This window comes from Peromyscus californicus, unplaced genomic scaffold (assembly GCF_007827085.1).
Source record: "Peromyscus californicus insignis strain IS unplaced genomic scaffold, ASM782708v3 Scaffold_7__1_contigs__length_154581171, whole genome shotgun sequence".
Lineage (NCBI taxonomy): Eukaryota > Metazoa > Chordata > Mammalia > Rodentia > Cricetidae > Peromyscus > Peromyscus californicus.
Window position 1 is genome coordinate 97,083,169 of NW_026294595.1, and position 22,792 is coordinate 97,105,960.

At 40.4% G+C, this 22,792-nt stretch overlaps 1 protein-coding gene across 2 annotated transcripts; it reads right to left on the reverse strand.

Annotated features, from left to right (window-relative positions):
• On the reverse strand, window positions 1–22,385 carry Slc30a4 (solute carrier family 30 member 4). 2 transcript variants are annotated; one of them, XM_052724452.1, is made up of 7 exons: window positions 21,957–22,385; window positions 14,696–14,842; window positions 8,296–8,449; window positions 6,799–7,003; window positions 6,020–6,125; window positions 5,056–5,190; window positions 1–4,394 (listed from the first exon to the last, which is right to left on the reverse strand). In XM_052724452.1, exons 1-7 carry the CDS (start codon window positions 22,345–22,347, stop codon window positions 4,240–4,242), a joined length of 1,293 nt encoding a protein of 430 aa, XP_052580412.1. In that variant the 5' UTR covers window positions 22,348–22,385; the 3' UTR covers window positions 1–4,239. The 2 variants fall into 2 exon arrangements, with proteins under 2 accessions (XP_052580412.1, XP_052580413.1); XM_052724453.1 differs by lacking the exons at window positions 1–4,394; window positions 5,056–5,190; window positions 6,020–6,125; window positions 6,799–7,003 and adding an exon at window positions 7,032–7,953.
• Window positions 22,386–22,792: the final 407 nt, after the last annotated feature.

Sequence of the window (22,792 nt, forward strand, 5' to 3'; positions counted from 1 at the left end):
TGACACCAAGAGAAAAAGGTTCTTTTAATATCTCATCCTGTCTAGGCAATTTTTAAAAGAAGGTTTATTTCTTAAACACTTAAGAGGGCATTGCAGTTTGAGACTACAAAGTTAGACAGGTATGTTTTAAGGTCTTCTAATATTAATCAATGAAAATAGCAAAAATTTAGGACACTGTACATTTTGTTTTTAATAAACCACAAGGCAAAACAACACTTTATTTAATAATCATATAGGAAATTTCATTTGAAAATGGCAAATACAGTACATATACAAAGAATCTGATCTTCATTACACAGTAAACCCCAGCTTCAAAATCTTTCTAAAATCAGTCATATGCAAAATACTTGGTTTTTGGAGGAGGGTTAAGTAAAGTATATACAATTTCTTAAACCGTGATATGGCTTATTTAATCACATATTTGTTTAGAGAGGCAGATACTTTCCAAATACAAGGTATCTTCCAGGTAGAAAAGGGACATACTGGCACATTTCAACTTCGTGCTGCATTTATTGCAGGATATTCTTAATGGCACTATTTAAATTGACACTGTCATGGATTTAGCTGTCCAAGTCTCTAAAAACATTTACCAATCTTAACAAAAATCAGAAAATGGCTGTTGGTTCCCAACAAACCTTTTGTAACCAAGAACTCAATGACTGGCTTGCCTAAATGGAGACACATACTGAGGATTTCCCACAATTTCTTCTTTCTAGTTTGCATGCTCCCACTAACATCACAAACAACATATCTAACTGTAAAATAAAATCTGAAACCCTGGCCTGCAGGATCCATCAGACAGCCCTGGAGTTGGAGTTACAATTTGCAAATGATGCTCTGGCTACAGAGATGTTAGGCCAACCACTCGGAAGTCAGACTTGCTTCCCCTCAGCACAGTATCTAGTGAGATGTTACTGTTCATTTATAACTAAGCATGGTCCAAAGGTGAACTGAACCGGATGAACTGATCTTGTATGTAGGGATACATTCTGTAACTACATACAAGGTAGTCAACAGCAAAAAATGCCTATAACTGTACTTCAAATGGGTTCAGATTCTGTAAGAACATCTTATGATGAACCAATGATCATAAATACATAAAGCCAAATGTAGCTGAAGTATGTGCTTTAGGATCAAAATCTCCAACAGGGCTGACTGGCATCTTGAGAAACCCAAAGCCCTTCACAGTGGCTGCTCATTCTATTTCTGTCAATATGCTCTACTAAGTTCAGTGTGCAGAAACCTGGGCAGGGGATGATCTGCTGTTTTAAAAACCTTTCTCACATGGAAAGATATTTCTAAGTATTGCCTGAAAGTTCTCTCTGAAAAATGAGAGAGAAGCTGTGTATCTATCTGATCTTGACTGTGTCCACTCTGGGAAGGATTGCCTAAAGACAAATCCTGACAGGTGGGCCACCTGGGCTTAAGAAACAGGACATTGAGAGTTGTATAATCAGGAAACATTTCAGAGAGAATAAAACCCCTACCCCAAACTGAAAAGGAACACAATAAACTAAGAAATCCAGTGATCTGGCAAACAGTGCCGATGGGAGCTGTGAAAATCTCTGATCACATCAAGACCTGTAACACAGCTGTATGTAAGAATTACAATAGCTTCGGGTTCTGACTATCAAGTATGTTTCATTCACTGCATTCTTGTTATGCTTGTTAAGGTAGCAAGGTCAGTAGTCAGATAAAGTCTTCCTAAAACAAGAGACTGCAGTGGGCCAGAGTTGTGAAACAGGTTAATTTCTGCAGTAACTGGTTATCTGCAAATATCCATTAGAATGGACTGCAGGGGAGAACTGCCAAGTTTTTATGTCGTGATGTTTCCCAGTGCAACACTGTGACCCTCCGACTCAGACCCGCTTTTCAGAGCACAGAGCTCGGCCAGCTCAGCTGAGGAGTCGTGCCCCTGTACACTGGGCTCAGCAGGTGAAGGACAGACCAGACCCCAAGGCTGTGTAGTCCCCGGAGCAACTGCTGAGTTAATGTCCTCCTCTGCAGGTGCTGACAAGTGAAAAAGTAAAATCTCTCAGTTCTCCATCTGGTGGGTCCAGTCAAGGACAAAGTCTAGCTCTTGCTGCAAAGTAAAGCCCAGAAACCGCAGGTACACCCCACTTTAAGCAGAATATGACAGTTAAGATTTGCAAAAGTTTTCAGTGTTTCTGTATTTTATAAAACCCTTTTCAATGTTCAAATTGACTTTTAGGCTGTTTTATCAAATAACCTAAAGAATAAGTCAATAAGAAAATCTAGATATGGACTACAGAGTGAGTTCCAGGAAAGGCGCAAAGCTACACAGAGAAACCCTGTCTTGAAAAACCAAAGGGAAAAAAAAAAAAGAAAATCTAGATATGCCCACATTGTGATAAAGGATGCTTACTTTAAGAAATAAACTCAACTGACATGGGAAAATGTTAAGTATAAAATGTACATTTTTCCCTTTCTTTCCTAGATACCTAAAGGCCACAAATGCCCAGGCAGCCACTTAAATGCCTGTCACTTACTCATATGGTTATCATTGTTGTATTTATATTTATATTCTAGTTTATATTCTAAAAATTTTGAATCCAAACATTTATAATTTTAAATGGACTCACAATAATAAGTCAACAAAGTAAATTTAATTCTTTTTTTCCAAAGCAAACTTTGAATTCAACAAATACTACTGGGTTTTAATAGGTAACATCAGCTGTTTTTTTGATTACACAACAACCTTATGGGTAAATCCAGATTTCCTTATTTTAGCTTTACACATAGGGAAAGTCTGTAGTAAGAAGATAACACCTATTCCTTCTCTTCATTTACACATCATTTGGGTTTCTAGGATTTCAATTCACAATGTGTTGGGACATTGTTACTCCACTCTGATTCTCTGAGGAGCCAAGAGCCATATAAAGGGTCTATGCTGAAAAGAGATTATCTCAAAACAACTGTTGGAAATGAAATATGAATATTCATGACTGTCTCTTCTGCCAATTATGTTCCCTTAAGCTTGGAAATATTTATGCTGCTCCCCTAGACATAGCTTGAACATCCATCCTTACTTCGGTTCTTTTGCGCACATACATGGTTAAAAAACAAGACCCTTTACCCTTTGTTTTCTCAAAGCACTTTCTCCGCCAACCCCTCTCTATCTTTCTGCTATAGCATTATTGCAAAACTTCAAGATTGTACTTTGGGGGTTTCTGTAATGCATGGAGAACCCCCAACCCATAGCATAAACAGGAATTCTCTCTGGAGTAGCAGGGTACTCTGCATGGCAGGCATTAATAAACTCAGGTACTCTCTAGGTCACTGAAAGATGCATAGGGATCACGGTGTACACATGAGAACAGGGTACCAAGCAAAGGATGACTAACAACTGTTGGCACTTCTTCAAAGGACGTGGAGAACTGCTGAAGCTTTGTTGTCTCCTACTGTCCTTAGACAACTCTACAGAAAGCACAGAAGTGACCTTCAGGGAGGATGGAAATCCAAACCTCACACCCCACTGCTTGCTCCTCTGTTTTAGATCACCACATGGCAAAGTAACTGAGGTTAAATCTAATCTCTACCATTCAGAGTTATAGTAAAAATTTCCTAAATAATTTAATGACAGTGACCACATTATTTCTGATAAGATTACAAATAATCAAAACATTGAGATTCAAAACCCAGTAACATCTGGAAAATTTGCTTATAAAGTATGACTCTAATAATAATATTAAGAGTTATCTGTGAAATAAAACAGTTCTGAAATACTTAGGAATACATGCTTATTCCATTTTCTGGATATTATTACTTTCTGAAATCTGTTGAGGGTTGATTTTTATAAAAAGAGAACACAATTCCAGAAACTAGATGCCAAGATTACACAGAGACAAAAATCCCAAATGATTCAACACTGATTTGCTAGCACTGACTTCATATAAAAGGCCTGTAAAATGTAGTTTTAGATGCAAATACTGAATTCCGAGTCTTCCTGTACGTCTTGTGTATTCTGTCAAATTATTGAAGTATGGTCTTGGATTGTCTTCTATGAGGTATCTTCAGAGTTACAGCTCACTCTGTAAACAGCACTTTGGAAACTTCATCTGAAGATCATGCACTGATCAGGCAGACCCGAGTGACTGTTCTGGAGAGACTGGTATTTGACATGGACACAGCTGTCAGGGACTCCATTAGGTTTGCATTTATTGCTCTCAAGTCTGTGACTTCAGGATAAATAAGGCTGTCGGCCCCAACGACACAGACTCAGGTACTGGAACTCTGACAATTTGCACAAGTTCTGTTTACTTCTTGTCTGTAACTCTGGAGTTGAATAGTGCATTTATACATGCCAAATGTGTTCAGTAATAAATGCTTAGCTTTGGACTGTACTTCTTCCCATTTAGATGAACTTCCAGGAACTGCAATATCAAGAAAATATCGCATTATCTATTGTACACTGCTACACATTAGTAGAGGAGATACAGAGAGAACCAACAGTACACTGCGATCACATGCTCATCAGTCTGACGCCCCTCGCTAAGCCCTTCCTCTGCAGAAGGCAGTTCATAAGCCCAGAATGGCTTCTCATGACCTCAGTCTTTCCACACTCAGTAGAGAGAATGCTGAATACAAGCCTCTTGTTTAAGGACCTTAGGCTCCTTAAGAAAGAATCAAATGCATATATTATTTTTATTTTAAAAAGCCATCAATCTCTGAAATGATTTAAACAAGAATCTTGTTTTTATTATCTAATAGACAGCACAGCAGAAGTATGTAATGTCTTTAAAATGCAGGTAGATATCAATTTGTAATATTTCCTCTCAAGGAAGTACAAAAAATTAAATGTTATTATTTGTTTATTTGGCGTTCTGGGAATTGAACATGGGGCCTCATGCATGGCAGGGCAAATGCTCTACACTGAGCTATCGTCCCAGCCCTGTTATCCTCTGGACCTGCAATTTATCTCTGAAGAGCCTCATCCCTCCCTTAAGTCTTTTTATCAGAAAAGTCTTCATACATATGGTAAACTCAGATGTTGGCTCCAAAACCAGACCCCTGTGATCCCCATCAGCAACATACTTAGCTGCATGTGAACTATGGCAGTGGATTTTCCCGAAGTGAGAGACCAGATATTCAAATCTTCCACAGAATATACATCTTCTATTTTCATCAATGACTCTTTGATATAATCTACATTCAAATGGCTTGGAACACCTATTAGTTTGGAACACAAAATTTGTAAGTTTACTTTGGTAGGAAAAGTTTTATATTACATTTAAAGAAAACAAATGGTTTTTGCCAAATTCAGTTTCTATGAATTGGTCAAGCTATGTTTGTACTTTGATATAATTATAGCCATTCTATAAAAACATAGGAAATATACATGAGATGAATACATACTTTTAATACACTTTTATTCTTCACTAAATGGAGTGGCAGTAAAGTTGGAACATGGGCTTAACCTTAATAGGTTAGGATATAAAAATTTTTCCCACATGGTTTCACTATGTAGCCCTGGCTGGCCTGGACTTCCCCCTGTGTAGATCAGGTTGACCTTGAACTCACAGAGATCCACTTTCCTCTGGGTTGTGAGTACTGGGATTACAGGCATGTGCCACTATGCCCAGCTTAGAAACATTTGATAATGACAAGTTATTGCTGGGAACTTTTGTCTTCATGCCTAGACATGCTTTCAGTAAGACAAGGATGTCCAAAATACACCAAAGTCACAAATGAGATGAAGGAATTCAATAACCACAACTGCATTAAGAATCAAAAGGTGCACTCTTATCCTAACTACAGTTTATTAGTGACGTGACACTGACCCTCAAACATTTTCTTTTTTGTAAATGTCAATTCACTCAACTGCTGCTTTACCTACTGTAAGGTCAAGTGCATGACCCACAGACGGCACTGCTTCTTGTTTGCTATGTACAAGAGAGTATCAGGAAATGGAAAGACCCGGCTCCTGTCCAGAGCAATCCTGTGACTTATCTCCACTAGGGAGGGCTAAATCCACAGTGGGGTGTTAATGAGCGCTTACCTTCCAGTATTATCACTACTGTGTCCCATATGATGCGAAATGTTGTGAAAGCCACAAGTAATGAAAATATATATGTACAGATGGGGTCAGCAATCTTGTATTCTGGCTGAAAGGCAAGCAGATGAAAGTTGTGTGACTAAACAGAGAGCGACATTAAAACACACTATAAAGCAAGCAAGGAGCACGTCCCTGCTCTTTACCTTTCTTTAACAGGATTGGAAACCACTTCTAAAACTCGGATACTATAATGAGAAACATCATCTCTCTTAAGATTGTTCAAATGACTTCCTCGTGCATCTTTTCTGGAAGTGTGATCATTATGTCTAGTCTCCTCTGTGCCTTCTCTGAATCCTTTACTCAGAAGCACAAGACACTGAAGCTGGAAAGAACTGTATCAGCAATCTGGATTAAAATACTCATGAAGAGGACCGAATTAAAATTTAGAGTTGCTGCAAAGATGAGAACCGCAGCACACAGCCTATCGTCCAGTGGTTCTGAGACAAGGCTTAACCCTGAGTTTTACAGTGAAGGTGCTACCAAAGCCAACTACAGAGAAATCAGCTGGTAAGGCGACAACACTGCGCTTACTGATAAGTAACTATACCGATGGCCAATTAATCTTACATCAGTGAAAAATGAATAGAAAGGCATTAACTGCAACTCCAACAGCTGCGGTGATGAGCATGATATCACCATTTATTTCATAGTTCATTGATACAAGACAACTAGTTTTTTAATAAGCATTAAATACTTTTGAAGTAGGAAGTGCATCATTTTACCTTGAATCGTATGATGTATGCAGCTATAAGCACACCAACACTCTGAACCAAATCCCCCAGGGCATGTACAAATGCAGCTCTCACTGCCAGGCTGTCCTGCCCATGGCTGTGTCCACTAGATACCATGCTTGGAGAATTTGAAGCCAGGGAGTGGGAATGGGAGTGGGAATGATGGTGACCGGACTGGTTCAACAGAAACCCCATTCTGTTCAAAATGAAAGAAAACACATTATTTCTCTAAACTATTGCTAAAACATTTATTACTACCCAGACAGTAATGGAGCAATGCAGAACAGTCATTTAATAAGGATGAAAGCAACTGTTACACAGCAAATATTGTTTTAGGTTCATGAAGCTTATGATCTGGATGGGACATCAGAAGCATAAGCAAACACACAGCTAGTTAATGCGAAATGCCTTGGAAATGCATACAGCTTTGTAGAAGCATGAAGATGAGAGGTGGGGTGGTGGCGTAGGTGGGTGGGGTGGGCACAGAAGAGCTCTCTCAGACTCCATGGGAGGAGCAGAGACTTACAGAAGTCAAGAGCAGATGGTGGATGCGTATTCTAGGAAGAACAGCAGGCAAAGGCTTAAAATGAAATATGCTCAGTGCACTTGAAGAAGGATGACATTGTGGCCAAAATAAGGATAGTAAGAAGTGCTAAGAGGCAAAGAGGAGGGCTACACAGGGTTTTATTTTAAAGGTGATTTTTATTCAAACTTCAATAGAAGCCATTGGCCACTAGACCAGATCTGGTTATTTTTTTTTTAAGGTGAAGTTTTAATACAGGCATATATATTTATTCACACAATGACTATGGCTGTTTTTGTTAACATCAGGGTTCCATCACTTCACATGAAAACTCCCAGGGACTCACTCACTAGCCTTTTAGTTGTTTTAGAAGTGCAGGAATCAACCCAAGGCCTCAAGCATGCTAGGGAATGCTCTATCACTAAGCTTCACCCATAAGCCTCATCTATTCTTTAAAGAAAGTCTGCTTAGTTCTGTGCTAAATGGCTAGGTTGATAACATATTTCAGTAGATTTGAGGAGGAAAGAATGATTTTAAAAACTAGCTGAGAGACTGGTGATACGGCTCGGCAGGTAAGGTGCTTGCCGCTAAGTCCGACAGCCTGAGTTCTGATTCCTGGAACCCTGGATCAAAAGAGAGGAATGACTCCTGTAAGGTGTCCTCTGACCTCCATGTGTGCACAATAGCATGTGCATATCCACACACACAAATAAAATAAATGTAAAAAACTTTAAAATACAATTAATGTATAAAAGTATTAAATATTAAACAACATACTTGGTTCTACTTAAATTCCTTAGTGTTCAACACGTGGGCAAGTTAATGAGTTTATAATACTCAATTTTATTATACTTTTAAGTAAAATTTATGTGCTTTTTTTAAAATATGAAAATATTTAATGGTCTGAATATATACATGTGCAACAGTCTTTTAGCTTATAGTATGTGAAAAAAATTTGTGCTTACATTACATTAACTGCAACTCCAACAGCTGCGGTGATGAGCATGATATCACCATTTATTTCATAGTTCATATGGATTGTTCTCTGCACAGCTTCATATAAGAGGAATCCCATAAGTACATATACCAACATCACACTGATCATAGCTGATAAAACCTCTAGAAGGGAAGATGGAGAACACATGGATCTTCAGCACAGCCATTATACTTCAGACCAACTAAACACTGTTCACATTTTACTCACATTTTCTTTCCTCGAAGGAGGTAAAAGCACTATGTTATTTTGTCATACAACATTTTTTAATGTATTTCATAGCTTGAATTATCTAGACCCTTAACTAATTTGTCCCCATCCTCTATTCATACCTCCAATTAAGTATTCACAAGGTAAAACCGATAAAGAAAAAAAATGGAAACGTGACCACAGACTGCTTTTCTAACACAACAAGTACACTTAAAAGTGTAATAACAGGCGTGTGGTGTAGTTCAGCATGCAGAAAGCCCTGGTTGATCTCTAGCTTAATTCAGGTCTGGTGGTGCATCTGTAATCCCATCACTCATGAGGTAAGGTCAAATGGATTGGAAATTCAAAGTCATCTTCCCCAGCTTCATATTGAGTTTGAGGCCAGACTGGGATATAGGAGAGCTGGTCTTAACAGCACAACAACAAAATAAATAACCTATAAGAAAAATAATTTCTAAAAAGAGGTAAGGAAATAAAGAGTAATTTGTCATAGAAAGAAATGGACAAATTTTCAATAACAAATGTAATAAAGAAAATTGTATTTTAATGGGTGTTTTGCCTGCATGGATGTCTGTGTACCATGTGCATGCTTGGTGCCCGCAGGGGACAGAAGAGGATATGGGATTCTGTGATTGGAGTTACAGACAGCTGTGAGCTGCCATGTGGGTGCCTGGGTTCTCTGGAAGAGCAGCCAGTGCTCTTAACCTCTAGCCCCTCAAAATTTTTATATCCTTGTTAAGTGGCAAAAAAATTTAAGACTGATAATTTCTAAAGTTAGCAGGGATACTAACAGAAATATTAAATGGTTTAACTTGTTTTTGAAAGCCAATTAGTAAAACTAATCAAAATTTAAAATGCATATATTTCTTGATCTAGCAATTTTACTAGTAGAAAAGAACATGTGTACAAAGACATCTAGAGGGCTTTGTACTGTAACACATATCTGAAGACATGTTAAATGTACATCCAACAGGAACTTAAAGGGTTAAGCATTATATACACAGTGAGGATACCAGACACCTACTTATACTACTTAAAAGTTAAATATTACATATACAGTGGAGATACTAGACACCTACTTATCTACTTTAAAAGAAAAGAGGATAACAAGAAAATCAAAAATCAGGCAAATTAATGATTACAAGACAGGAAGAGAAGAAAGCATGTATCTGGGAAGTGCAATGAACCAGGGGCTGAAGGGATTTTTTCATTTCATTTTTTTTTTTTTGGTAATGTTTGAAATTTAAATTTTTTTTACCACAAATATTAAAATTATACTAAAGAAAACCTGATGATTTATAATTAAGAAGCATAAGACACAGATTATACTAAATGGCTTAAAATGCTAATCAAGTAATATGATTGATTATTCTGATTAAACAAAAGAGCTATTTTACTATGGATAAATAAAGGTTTGGAGAAATGCCAGGAATAGTGACAATTATTGCTTAAAAATCTCTTTTTACTTAAGGTGACAGGATGCAAACTGTAGTGGTTTGAAAGAAAATGGCCCCACAGGGAGTGGTACTATTAGGGGGTGTGGCTTTGTTGGAGTGGGTGTGGCTTTGTTGGAGGAAATGTGTCACTGTGGAGGCAGGCTTTGAGGTCTCAAATATGCTCAAGCCACACCCAGTGTCTCAGACTACTTCCTGTTGCCTGCAAATCAAGATATAGGACACTCAGCTACTTTTCCAGCACCATGACTGCCTGCATGTAACTATGTTGTATCACGATGATAATGGACTAAACCTCTGAAAATGTAAGCCACCCCAATTAAATGATTTTCTAAGAGTTTCCATGGTCATGGTGTCTCTTTACAGCAATAGGAACCCTAACTAAGACACAAAAAATGACAGGTTAAGTTTGTCTCCCAGAGAAAAGGAAGAGTTCAATCATCCATGTGATGATGACACTATGGTCCACTCCAGGTGTCTCATTCTTGTTTTGGGTTGGTCTCTGGTCAAACAGCTTACAATAAGCTTATCATTCCCTACATCACATCTACAGTGCCAGCTATGGTCAGGTTGACTTATGGTTATCCAATGTTGACCATTTCATTCATGTCTTCCTTATGCCTCAATTAAAACTCCCATTTCTAGCAAGTTCTAGAACTCAATTCTTTTCCTGTAAGAGCTCATGTGACATGATTAATTATTTGCAATAAGATGTGAGTAATAAAAGACATGGATTTTGTCGTGGGTAGGGGGAAGCTGTTAAGAATGAATCACAACTAGGTAGAAGGACATTTTTTTTTGGATGCTTGCATGAAGGAAATTTTTAATGAATGCTTTCTGACCCTCCAGCATCAGGGGATAAAGCAACAAACTATACAGAATTAGTTACAGATTAAACCTTATCTAACTGGGGAGATGGCTCAGTATGTAAGAGCACTTGCTCAGCAAACTTGGGGACCTGCATTCAAATCGCCAGAACCTGAGGAAAAAACCAAACATGGGGCCGGGCGGTGGTGGCGCACGCCTTTAATCCCAGCACTCGGGAGGCAGAGGCTGGCGGATCTCTGTGAGTTCGAGGCCAGCCTGGGCTACCAAGTGAGTTCCAGGAAAGGCGCAAAGCTACACAGAGAAACCCTGTCTCGAAAAACCAAAAAAAAAAAAAAAAAAAAAAAAAACCAAACATGGTATTGGGTATACTTGTAGGCTCATCGCTGCAGGGGCAGGCTGGAAGATCACCAGGGTTTCCTGGTGACCAATCTAGCCCTAGGTTCAGTGAAGACACTTATCTCAAGAGAGCAGGTGGAGAGTGACAGAACAGGACATCTTTGTTCTCTGTGTGCACTCATGGGCAAATGCAATCTCCTACACATGTGCACATCAACCACATATACTACACACACACACACACACACACACACACACACACACACACACACACAAAGCTCTTTATCAGAAGAGTTGTGCATGTGTAAGAGAAAGTGTACACATAGTGTTCCGTAATATCCATGGCCTCAGGTGTTCACTTGGAGTCTTGGAGTATACTCCTTGCATATGAAGGGAAGCCATTATATATATACTATCTACATAACTATATAGCATATATCTGCAGCCAAATGCTGCCCAAGACACAACTAGCTGGCTCTGACCGTGATCTCTGCTCAGCAAACATTTTGAACAATACCTGTCCTATCATCATTGACACTGGCTGAGGAGATAAGCCACACACACATCACATCACACACTGCTCCCTACCCCACACACAAACAGCTCTGCTTACTACAGTCTTTCTACCAGTGGAATCCCTGAAGATCTGGAAGAAATGCCATATAAACAAAGACAATTACTAAGGTAATTCACAGAGAGGCAGAAAGGAAGCATGGAGATGGGGGCAGCTGTCTTCAGAATGGCCCCCTTGTAAGAGAATCTTTTTCCTCCTGAAGATTTGAGACTTCTTTCAGTGTGGTTTCATTAAATCCTGAGTTTTATTAGTTCTCAGAGTAAAGAGACATGCCCACATCAAATAAATCCAGACATTTAAAAACAACACACAAGGCTTCGGTCCTCCCTCCCTCTCCCCACATAAACCTGCTGCTGTAGCTCACTGTAAATAAAGAAAACCCAGAATGATTTCATAGCACCCACAGCCTTACACAAAGGAAAAGAAAAACTGCAGCGATTTAAGAGACCGGTGACGGCTCTAAGAGAAGAGGGTGACAAGCTCTCCTGCTCATTTCCACGGGCCCTCGGCATTTCTTTTCTGCTAAGAAGCACAAATTCTGTTCTATCTCACAATGTGGATTCTTAACAAATTAGGATAAAAAATTAGCAAACATTTTCAAGACTGGATATTCCAAGGAGTTATACTGGCTTTTCTGAATACATGCATACCTGCTACACAGAAGCCTTGAATTCATTTTAATTGTTTTTCAGAGAAGAAATGAAGCTGATTAAATGAAGAATGATGATTCCTTTAAGTGCTGGGTACTGTCCTGAGTGCTTTTCAAAGAGTAATGCACATACTGCCCTTAATAACTCTATGTGGAAGGCACTATTATTAACATCCTTTACAAACAGAAAATGGAGGCACAAAGATGTTACAGAACTTGCTAAGGTCAGATTGGTAGGAAGTGAGACAGCCAGGATTTGAACCAAGCTATTGGTTTCTTTGCTGCCTCTCATGGGTGTTTGAAAACACCAATTACAAGGCTATAATCGGCTGGGTAGTGGTGGTGCATGCCTTTAATCCAGCACTCAGGAGGCAGAGGCAGGTGGATCTCTGAGTCCCAAGACATCCAGAACTACACAGAGAAACCCTGTCTGGAAAAGCCCCCCGCCCCGAAAGGCTATATTCAATAGACCATAATTGTGTGTGTCTGTACGTGGGTATACACACACATGAGAGCAGAGGACTGCTAAGACCAAAGGCAGCTGATCACTGGGGTTGAAGTCATAGGCAGCAGCTAGCTGGGAACCGAATCTTCTTCAAGAGCAGTACATGCAGGGCTGGGGCAACAGCACAGCATTAAGAGCACTGGCTGCTCTTCCAGGGGACTGGTTTCAATTCCCAGTACCCACATCGTGGCCCACAACAGGCTGTAGATCCAGTTCTAGAAGATCTGATGCCCTCTCTGGCCACCCTGAGTACCAGGCATGCAAGTGGTGCACAGACATACATGCAGGTAAAACACCCATAAATATAAAATAAAAATAAGTAAGTCTAAAAATCAAAGTATATCTTTATTTAAAAATAAAACAAAATTTAAAAAGAGCAGTATGTGCTCTTAACAGAGACATCTCTCCAGCTCCAGAAAATGTGATCTCTAAGAGTAGAGAACATCTACACAACAGAACTAAAATGACAACTACAATTAAACTGTTGTAGACTATTAGTTAAAGATGTGTTATAGCTGCTTATGCTGTGGAACATTTGTTTAATGATGCAAAGATGTGTTGCATTCTTTTAACTCTGTGAAGCTGTGTTACTGTGCCTGTCTGAAACACCTGACTGGTCTAATAAAGAGATGAAGGGCCAAGAGTGAGGCAGGAGAGGGATAGGCGGGGCTGGTGGGCAGAGAGAATAAGTAGGAGGAGAAAAAAAGAAGAGGGAGGAGTGAGAAAGAGAAAGGGAGAAGGAAAGGATGCTGGGGGCCAGCCACCCAGCCAGACACAGAAGAAGAAGGAAAGAAAAGACATACAGAAATAGAGAAAGGTAAAAGCCCAGAGTTTAGGTAGATGGGATAATTTAAGTTAAGAAAAGCTGGCTAGAAACAAGCCAAGCTAATACCGGGCATTCATGAGAAAAAATAAGTCTCTGTGTGATTATTTGGGAGCTGGGTGGCAGGCCCCCCAAAGAGTAAAGAGTTTAAAAAAAAAACCAACTACATTAAACCATGTTGATAATTACTACTGTCAGATGTTTGATTTGGTTCATTAATACAGTGCTAATTTCTAATAACTCCAGTCCTATTTTCTGATTCCTTATGTAGAATCTCAATGCAATAGCCAGTGTTTAGTTCTTTATTCGAAAAAGCCAAAGAACATCATTTTTATCTCAATTCCTTAATGTGCATTATCAAGTGCTGAGTTTTTCAAACCAGGAAATTCTTAATTTTGGGGTTCTATGCAAATATCTATTGATATGGCCCTTCATATAACAATTCACATAGTTATTTTATGTATTTTCAGAATAAGTAACAAGTTTAAAACCATATCAACAGTAAGAATCAGAGCTATGTAGGTAATGATATAGATTTAAACCCTTCTAAATTAAGTATTATGAATGTATTTGCAGAATTACATTGATATAATGCAAGGTCAGTCACATACCATATTTTGTACATATGATGAAAATGCTTAAAATATGTCTTCAGTTGAAATTCTTAGAATACAAAGAAGCAGCAAATGCTTATAAGAGTTACCCAGATGGTTTTGCTAGGTTCAATAACTGGAAATAAGCCTCCTTACAGTGGCATTTTCAGACACAGGGAGACATGAGTAACTGTAACCACATAATTCTGGTACTATTTAGGGAGGCCTGAGTGGGATGTTCCATGGAAGACAGTTTTGTGGATAAGTATCATTATTTATTTTCATTTGCTTTGTTCAAATCCACTATTATCACCTTAAAGATTTCAGTTAATTAGGGTCATAGTTCATTGTAGTTTTACATTAAAATATTATAAGCCAAAAGAAACTTACGTTACCTACCTAGGCGATGAAATCCAAAGGTGAATCTTCTGGTTGGAGACTTTGAGGACAGCCACAAAGCAAGCAAAGTGAGTATGATGGCACTGAGGTCAGTCAGCATATGGAGAGCATCTGTCATAATTGCTAAGCTATTTGCAATGTATCCACCTGGTAGAGAGGGAAGGAGGATTAACTGAAAAATGTCAACAATCAAACCTGAAATGTACAACATCCTACAAAACGTAACTGTGAGCTAAATTTCTATCCTGAGATAGCTAAATCCAAGTATTCTGAAATTTCATGCAAAATAGTATATATGTCATGTCATAACCTTTAATTTATATGGGGATGGTTCCAGAAACCCTTTGATACCTTTTGGGTATCAAAATCTGTGTGTGTTCAAGTATCTTATATAAAATGGTGTATTTGCATACAGCCTTACATATAAACCTACACAGTTGATCTTATTTCTAGGTTACCAATACCATCTAATACAATGTAATCATTATACTGTACTATTTAGGGAAATACTATAAGAAGACAAGTTATATATACTATACTATAAGAAGACATATTCTATACAGACATATTATTTTTTCAAATATTTTCCATCCATGAGTAGCTGAAACTATGGATATGGCAGCTGTGGATATGCAACTCGTGGGTATGGAGGACCCACTGCACAAATTTCTGGCAAAAAAAACCAAACAAACCCGTTTTTATCAACAGGGTCTCCAAAGTGTTAATTACTTCATACGGTTAACCATTAAATTGGCAGTAAAAACAAAAGAGGGATGGAAATTTTTGCTCAACTTACTAATTCTATGAATACAGTGAGTTAATAACTACATTATCTGAATACCACAACAAAGCAGGAAAACATGTTTTCTTTTATTCAGGAAGGGCTGAACATGGAATGACATTGAAGAATTCAATAAAGTGCATACTAGTTCAATCCAAAGGGTAAAACTAACTTAGCTTATAATTCTGAATACAGATAACAATCTCTGAAGAGAGGAACAAAAAGTGATATTTAGAAAATATTTTGTAATCGATGGCATAGGAATAGTAGTGTGTGTGTGTGTGTGTGTGTGTGTGTGTGTGTGTGTGTGTGTGTTAGAGCTTGAATGTCTCCACCACAACTCATACTGATGTTTCATCTCCACGAGGTATTAAGAGGTTGGAAATTTAAACTGATCATTGGGAGGTAATGTTAAATGAGACCCTAAGGGGAAGGCCTCAATTCAACAGGATTGTGGCTTTATAGGAAGAAGAGATTGGAAAGAGGAACATCTTCCTTATCATGTGACCCTCAATACTGCTTTGAGACTATGAAAAGGACCTCAACAAATGTGGCCTCTAGATCTTGAATTTCCTAGTCTTCAGAAACACAGGCTGAATAAACTTTTCTGCTTTATAAATTACTTAGTCTGCGGTATTCAGTTATGGCAACATAAGACAATATAATTAGGGTTTGAAATATGTGATTTCAGGCATCCGCTAGGAATTTTGGAATATATCCCCATGGATAAGTGGGGACAACAACACAAGTGTATGTATGTATGTATATTAACACACATACTTTTTCATTTCTCTCCTATTATTAATTTTATTCTATTCTGGAAAAGTAGAATAATGACTCATTTTCTTTTCTTTTTTGGAGATACAGTCTCACTATGTAGCCCTGGCTGATCTAGAACTCACTATGTAGATCAAGGTGGCCTTGAACTGAGATCTGCCTGCCTCTGCCTCCCAAGCACTGATATAAGACATGCACCACCATGCCTGTCCCTCATTTTCTATGAGTTTTTGTTTGTTTTCAAGTTTCTTTTAGGCTTTTATTGTTCAACAGGTTTTTTTTCTTTCTTTACCCTGAATTTCTTTTGTAGAACAACCTGTTCTTTTCTAGATACATGATCTTATCTCTGAGTACACTAATTATATGATTATAACTGGTTCTTAAAACAGGTTTTTCATTAGCGTTCCTCATTTTAGCCTTCTTTGTACATATACAGAGGCACCTGGCATGGCCCAGCCTGGCCTGCTTAGGATGATCTAGTGCAATAGTCTTATATGTAGGTCCTGTGGGGGTAGCATCAGCATTCCCTGGGTTCCAACAAAAATGCAAATGCTTGCCAGGTATAGTGAAGCACACCTTTAATAGTAGCATTCAGGAGGTAGAGGCAGGTGCATCGTTATGAGTGTGAAGCCAGCCTGGTTTACATCGTGAGTTCCTGCTACACAGTAGCAAGACTGTCTCAAAATACATACATGCATACATGCTCTGGCCTTATCCAAAGCCTCTCTGATTAGAACTTTTGAGGGTGGGGATCAGTACTTTGGGTTTTAACGAGTTCTCCTCATGACTGTGATATATAGCAAAGCTTGAGAACCACTACTGTAGTGTAATCTGGGTTGGTCCTCAGCTGAGGTGTTGGCTTTCTTGAGTGTAGTAAGACAGTTAACTCTACCTGTTTCTTTTCCAGTTTCCAAGATTTTTGCTATTTTTCTCTTTTTTAGTTTTTCTCATCTATGTGGATTCATCCCTTCCCCCAGCAAGCCAAATCCCTTTAATTCGGTTGGAGAGATACTTTGAGACAGGGCAAAATTAAATATACCAGTTCTTTATCTAAAAGTCAGTGTATATATCTTCATGTGTTTTTAGGCGCAACAAAAACGTAAAATACTGCTTTTTCTGTTACCAAGTCCAAAGGCTATCTTAGTTTTCATTTAAGAAGTTCTCGTTTCCTCTTTGAAATACAGTAGTCCTTCTCACCCTATCCTGAGGCATGTATTTCAAGATGGTCACTGGACACCTGAAATCTCAGCTAGTACCAAATACTGTACGTGTATTTCTCATACACATACGAACCTAAGATAAAGTTTAAATTATCAGTTAGGCACAATAAGGAACTAAGACAATAGCTAATAATAAAACAGGATAGCTGTAACAATACACCGTAATAAAAGCTACATGTGGGTACATTCAGACAAAGGGATGGTTCACATGCAGGGCAGGATGGAGCAGGACTGCAAGATTCCATATTAATACCTACAACAGTGAACAATTGAAAACATGGACTATTTAGTTCTTGAATTTTCCATTTAATAATTTTGGATATAGCTGCTGTAATCAATTAAAACTGTAGAAAGTGACATCAACGGTAAGGGAGGGGACTGTGGTTTGGTTCCTTGGATTTTGGGACACCTGTTTGCCTCTGTTTGACTTTCTAAAGTTGAAGTTCCTCAAGACATGGGTTCTCAAGGAATCCTGTCTGTTCTAGGGACATTGTGTACTGTGCTGGGCTGTCTTCTAAAGCACAGGCTTATATTTAATAGCCCACCAGACATTTCCACTTGTCTGCATAAGCATGCAAATAAACATGTTTTAACAGCCTCTGAGTCCATGCCCCAGCCTTGCTCTGCACCCTTTCCACTTCATAAATGACGTTCCCCATGTATCCAGCTGGTGAGTGAGCAGCTCAGGGTCATTCCTGACCTGTGCTCTCCTCAACCCCATGTCCAGACCAGTCAGTCTGGTCATCTTCCCTGAGTCTGTCTCTCCAGCAGTACATCTCTCTGCATCCACTCGGGTTTGTTTCTAGCCAGGAGCTCTCTAAGTCTGCTCCCACTTTTGCACTCACATTCCTTTCTTCACAGAACACCCATGGTGAACTTTTAAAAAGTTGCTCTCCTACATAAAGCCCTTCACTGGCTTCCCAATGTACTTGAACAAAAACCGCACTCATTCGGTGCGGTCTATCAGGACTTGTTTATCTGGTCTTCCTGTTCCTTCCTTTCTGCCCACTACACTCCAGGCACACGAGTCTTCTTTCAGTTTCTTAAAAGAACTGAAAGTGTGGGGACCTCTGCACATGCTGTTTTCTTTGCTTGGGTGATTCTTAATATCCTTTTTGTTGTTGGTTTTAAACGCTCCTATCCCATGCAAAAACTATATCCCACTGGGAAATACGTCTATTTTTTTCTTTGTAGAACTTAATATTTGAATTTACAATTTAATCACTTGGCTATTCATTCAATGTTTGTCTCCTATATTAGGTCAAGAACTTCAGATGATAACAACAGTTTTGCTCTCCATTAGATAGCCAGAACATTCAGGACAATGCATGCAAACTAACATGTAGGTACTCAGAAGGATCTGCTGAATGGAAGAGAGGAAAGAACAGACCTTGTCCAATGTCTTCAGAGGCAAACTTAGATTCAAAATAAGTCTCCACTCTCAAATCTTTTAATGATTTTTTATTGGCTCATACTTCCTACATAAGATGATTTATTTCCAAGTTCTCTGGACACATTTTAATAACCACTCCACTAGATCTAAGTCTAGACAACATTCTGAGCACTATGGTTCCTATCATTTCTGTATTGTTAACAAAAGATTCTATATTTGGATATTGAGTCAGTATTTGAAAGGAAACACTTATTGTGGCTTTTGCAAAGTATTTACCAAGAGACTCTGGAAATGAGAAGTCAGGACAATTAAATATTAATTTTTACTTAAGTTAAATTACATCTAAATTAATTTTAAGGGAGAAAATTATGATTAACATGACTAGCTTCAAATACTCAATATCAGCTTCAAAAATCACTAAGTCTGAATGGTGAGTATTTTAGCTGCATGAGTTTGAGAAAGCCCCTGAAACTTAGTCTGTTGAAGTCATGAGACCATGCTCTGACCACAGCTTACCATCTCTGCATTTTAGAGTTTACACATTTATAATTCTCTAACAGAAAAAGTAATTCAGAGTGCTCAGCCCTAAATGGAACATCTATATCGCCTCCTCTGAGGCTCAGGGAACACGTGGAAGAGGGGGCGGAAATTAGTTTGGAGCTGGAGGATGGGGAGATGTGCCACGAAAAAGATGTCTTCTGTATATGGCACAGCTGTTGTACTCACGGTGCCACCGTGATTCCTTAACAAGAACTGCAACAAGATTGGGCCTGTCAGTACTTCATCTGGGAGAGAGGAATGTACAGGGTTTCACCTCCCTGAGGGACTACTGACAGCTGCAGCCCATGCTTCAGAAGTAACTTTTCTCCAGTGCTCACACAGACAGCGCCAGTTAAAGTCAGTGAGTGCATCACATATCCCCAAAGGATGAAAGTTGGGAAGAAGGTTTCCAGTGGGAAAGGGAAAGGGTATGCGAGAGAATGGCTGTGTATAATGATTAAAATTCATTATCAACAGTAAAAAAAATTCAAGAATTTAAAAAATACAATTAAAAATTCAACAAAAGCTCATTTACTATGTCTAATTTGTATCGTTCGCCGTTGGAGGTGTTAGGCAGTCAGCTTATACTTCAACAAATAAAAGGCATGTAGATAGTTAAAGCAGGAAAACGACAGGTTTACTCCAGACAGTCAAAGCCAAGCCTTTCAGAGGGGTCTTTGGAAATGAGATGAGACATGACTGACACACTAGCCAAGGGACGATCCGGGAAAAGGCAGGACCTAAAAGGCGAGCTCAGAGGCTGCTGACAGCTCAGTGGTTAGGAGCGCTTGCCACTCTGGTGGTGGCTCCCAGCACCCACAGTAGGAAGTTCACAACCACCTGTAACTCAGCTCCAGGGGATCTGATGCCTTTAGGCACCTGCACACACTCACGTGCACACACTCATCCTCCCCACGCATACACGTAATTAAAATTAAGTAAACATTTTTGAAAAAGCTGGAAGATGGGTGATGTGCCACATCTGGCCTACCGGTGGGCCATGAACTTCGTAGAGTGGGCTGAGTGATAACTGAAGATGTTAGAATATAGCATGTAAAGTTTGTGTTTGCTCTGCACATATTATACTCATATCTGTGGATACGTACATACCTAAGTTTGCATGTGCAGTATTTTTTATTAGCGTGTATTTCTTATTACAGTGAAGCCAACAACAGCTTGAAAAACATTGGGGGGGGATCAACTTGTACGAAAGCCGTCAGGGCAGGAGAAGGGGAGCCCCGAGAAAAGAAAGATAATCATCACAGATGAGTTCACTCTGAGGAAGAATGCTATGGCGTGAGGTAGGGAAGGGACATGATTCCTCTACACACAGCTTCCAGAGCTTCCACCCAAGCATTTAAAATGTGGGTTGCCAGGTCTCATCTTGTCATAGTTCACTGTAAGAGACAATCATCCCCCCTGCTGCTGTCACTTCATAATCTGTCACTAAGAAGTTGTTAGTCCTCTCTCTTTGCAAGTACTGCATTCGTGGACCCCATCAATCATGGATTGGAAAACATCTGGAAAAACAACAGTGCCTCAGGACTCTCCCTGCACAGACTTGTCCTCTAAACAATACGGAATAACAGCTACTTACACAGCATTTAGTTTGCATTTTGTAGTCGAAGTAATTTCCAAATGACTTAGAGTACACAAGGCCGAATATGTAGGTTATATGCAAATAACTGCCTCATTTTATGTAAGGAACCTTTACATAAGGCATCTTTGGATGAGGCATCCTGAAATTCAGGTTTGCAGAGAGGACTCCTGGAACCAATCCACCTTGAATATGAAGGGGGGGAAACTATAAACTAATGTGACAGTAAAAATAAGGTCTAAACTGAAAACCTGAGAGAAATTATTAGCGGAAATAATTAAACGAGAAAGAAAACAAGCTCTTGCAGCTGTGGAGGAGCCCTCTGGCTCACACAGATTCTCCTTATAATAATAAACTTTAAGTCAGTTGACGGAATTAAATTTTGTAAAGCCCTTGGTTATAATCTCAAAAGGAATGGCATAAAAGGATCCAAACAAGCCAAATGTAGAGAGAAAGAAAAGTCTAGTACTGTAGATGGCTCTTCCATTGCCCAGTAAGGTGGCCTCATACGTTAACCCCTTCAGAATTTTATACTATGAAGGGACGTTGCTGAACCCCAAACAGACTGGGGTTCAGCAACGTCCCTTCATAGTATAAAATTCTGATTCTAAGTCATGTTAGAATTATTCTAGCTGTTCCGAGATCAACCTGGTGTCTTATCAGCATCTGTAAAAGGGGAAGTTACGTGATACACAATCACGATAACACCCTAAACCCTACAGTAAATGGCACAGTGTTTGAGGAATTACAAGCCAGCTGTACGTGCAAGCTGTCTGCGGACGCTCACGGAACCGCACTTTGGAATCCGGTGGCCCTTTTCACGTCCTGCGAATGTCTCTCCATACCTGACACACTTCCTGAAAACAAAGTTTCAACCTCGACTGAGGCGTAGGTAGCTACCCGGCCCGCCCCCGCCCGAGCCCAGGGAAAGCCAGGCGGCGACAAGCACTCACCTACAAGCTCTCCGATCATGAAAAGCAGGTACAGGACGGCAGCAATGGTCAGCCTGGTCTTCACCTTCCTCTGCTTCAGCAACTCGCGCCGTTTGCTGCAGTTGTCGCAGGGGTCCATCTTCAAACTCAGCTGACTGTTGGTCAAAGGTAAGTCCTGGTCCAATAAGGAGTCATCGTCGGCCTGGAGGGCCGGGTGCGCCCCGTTCACAGGCCTGTCCGGGGCTTCCGAGTCATCGTCGGCCACCACGACCCGAAGTTTATTAAAGCGCGAAAGGCCCTCGTCGCTCACCTCGTCCGAGAAGTCAAAGGCGCTGGTGTCATTTAAGAAGAGCGGCGCGTCGTCCTTTCTCAGCAGGGATTTGAGGCGCTTCCACGCGCCGGGGCCGGCCATGGCCGCGGAGGGCCGGCGGCGGCGGCGGCGGCGGCGGCGGCGGCGGCTCCGCCTTCACCGGCGCTCGGGCTCCTCAGGGCAGCAGCACCTCGCGTCCCTGCCCATCGTGAGGAGAACGAGACCCGCTACGATCGCCGCCGCGCCCCGACCGCGCGCCAGCTCCGGGGCGGCTCAGGACCGCGCGGCGCTCAGCTCCCCGCGGGCCGCCGCCGCCGCCGCCGCCGCAGCCGCCGCGCATCCCCTTCCCGGGCGGCTCGCGCTGCTGCTGCTGCTGCTGCTGCGTCCCGGGGCCAGGGATCGAGGCCGAGCGCCAGCTGCTGCTGCTGCTGCTGCTGCGCCCCGCGCCGCTCGCTCGGAGGCCGGCCGCGGGGTCTGACAGGCCCGGCCTCCTCCGGCCCCTGCGCGAGGCGGCGCGTGCGCCCGCCAGCCCGCCCGCCCGCGAGGC

What these genes read in the sequence shown, in the direction of transcription:
- Slc30a4 (XM_052724452.1), bottom strand. Translation starts at nt 22,347, where the DNA reads ATGGCCGGCCCCGGCGCGTGGAAGCGCCTCAAATCCCTGCTGAGAAAG. An exon ending in CTTTGGATTTCATCGCCTAG is followed by an intron (nt 8,450 to 14,695) that starts GTAGGTAACGTA and finishes CTTCCCTTCTAG; the next exon opens with AGGTTTTATCAGCTATGATC. An exon ending in CATAGTTCACATGCAGCTAA is followed by an intron (nt 4,395 to 5,055) that starts GTATGTTGCTGA and finishes TTGATATTGCAG; the next exon opens with TTCCTGGAAGTTCATCTAAA.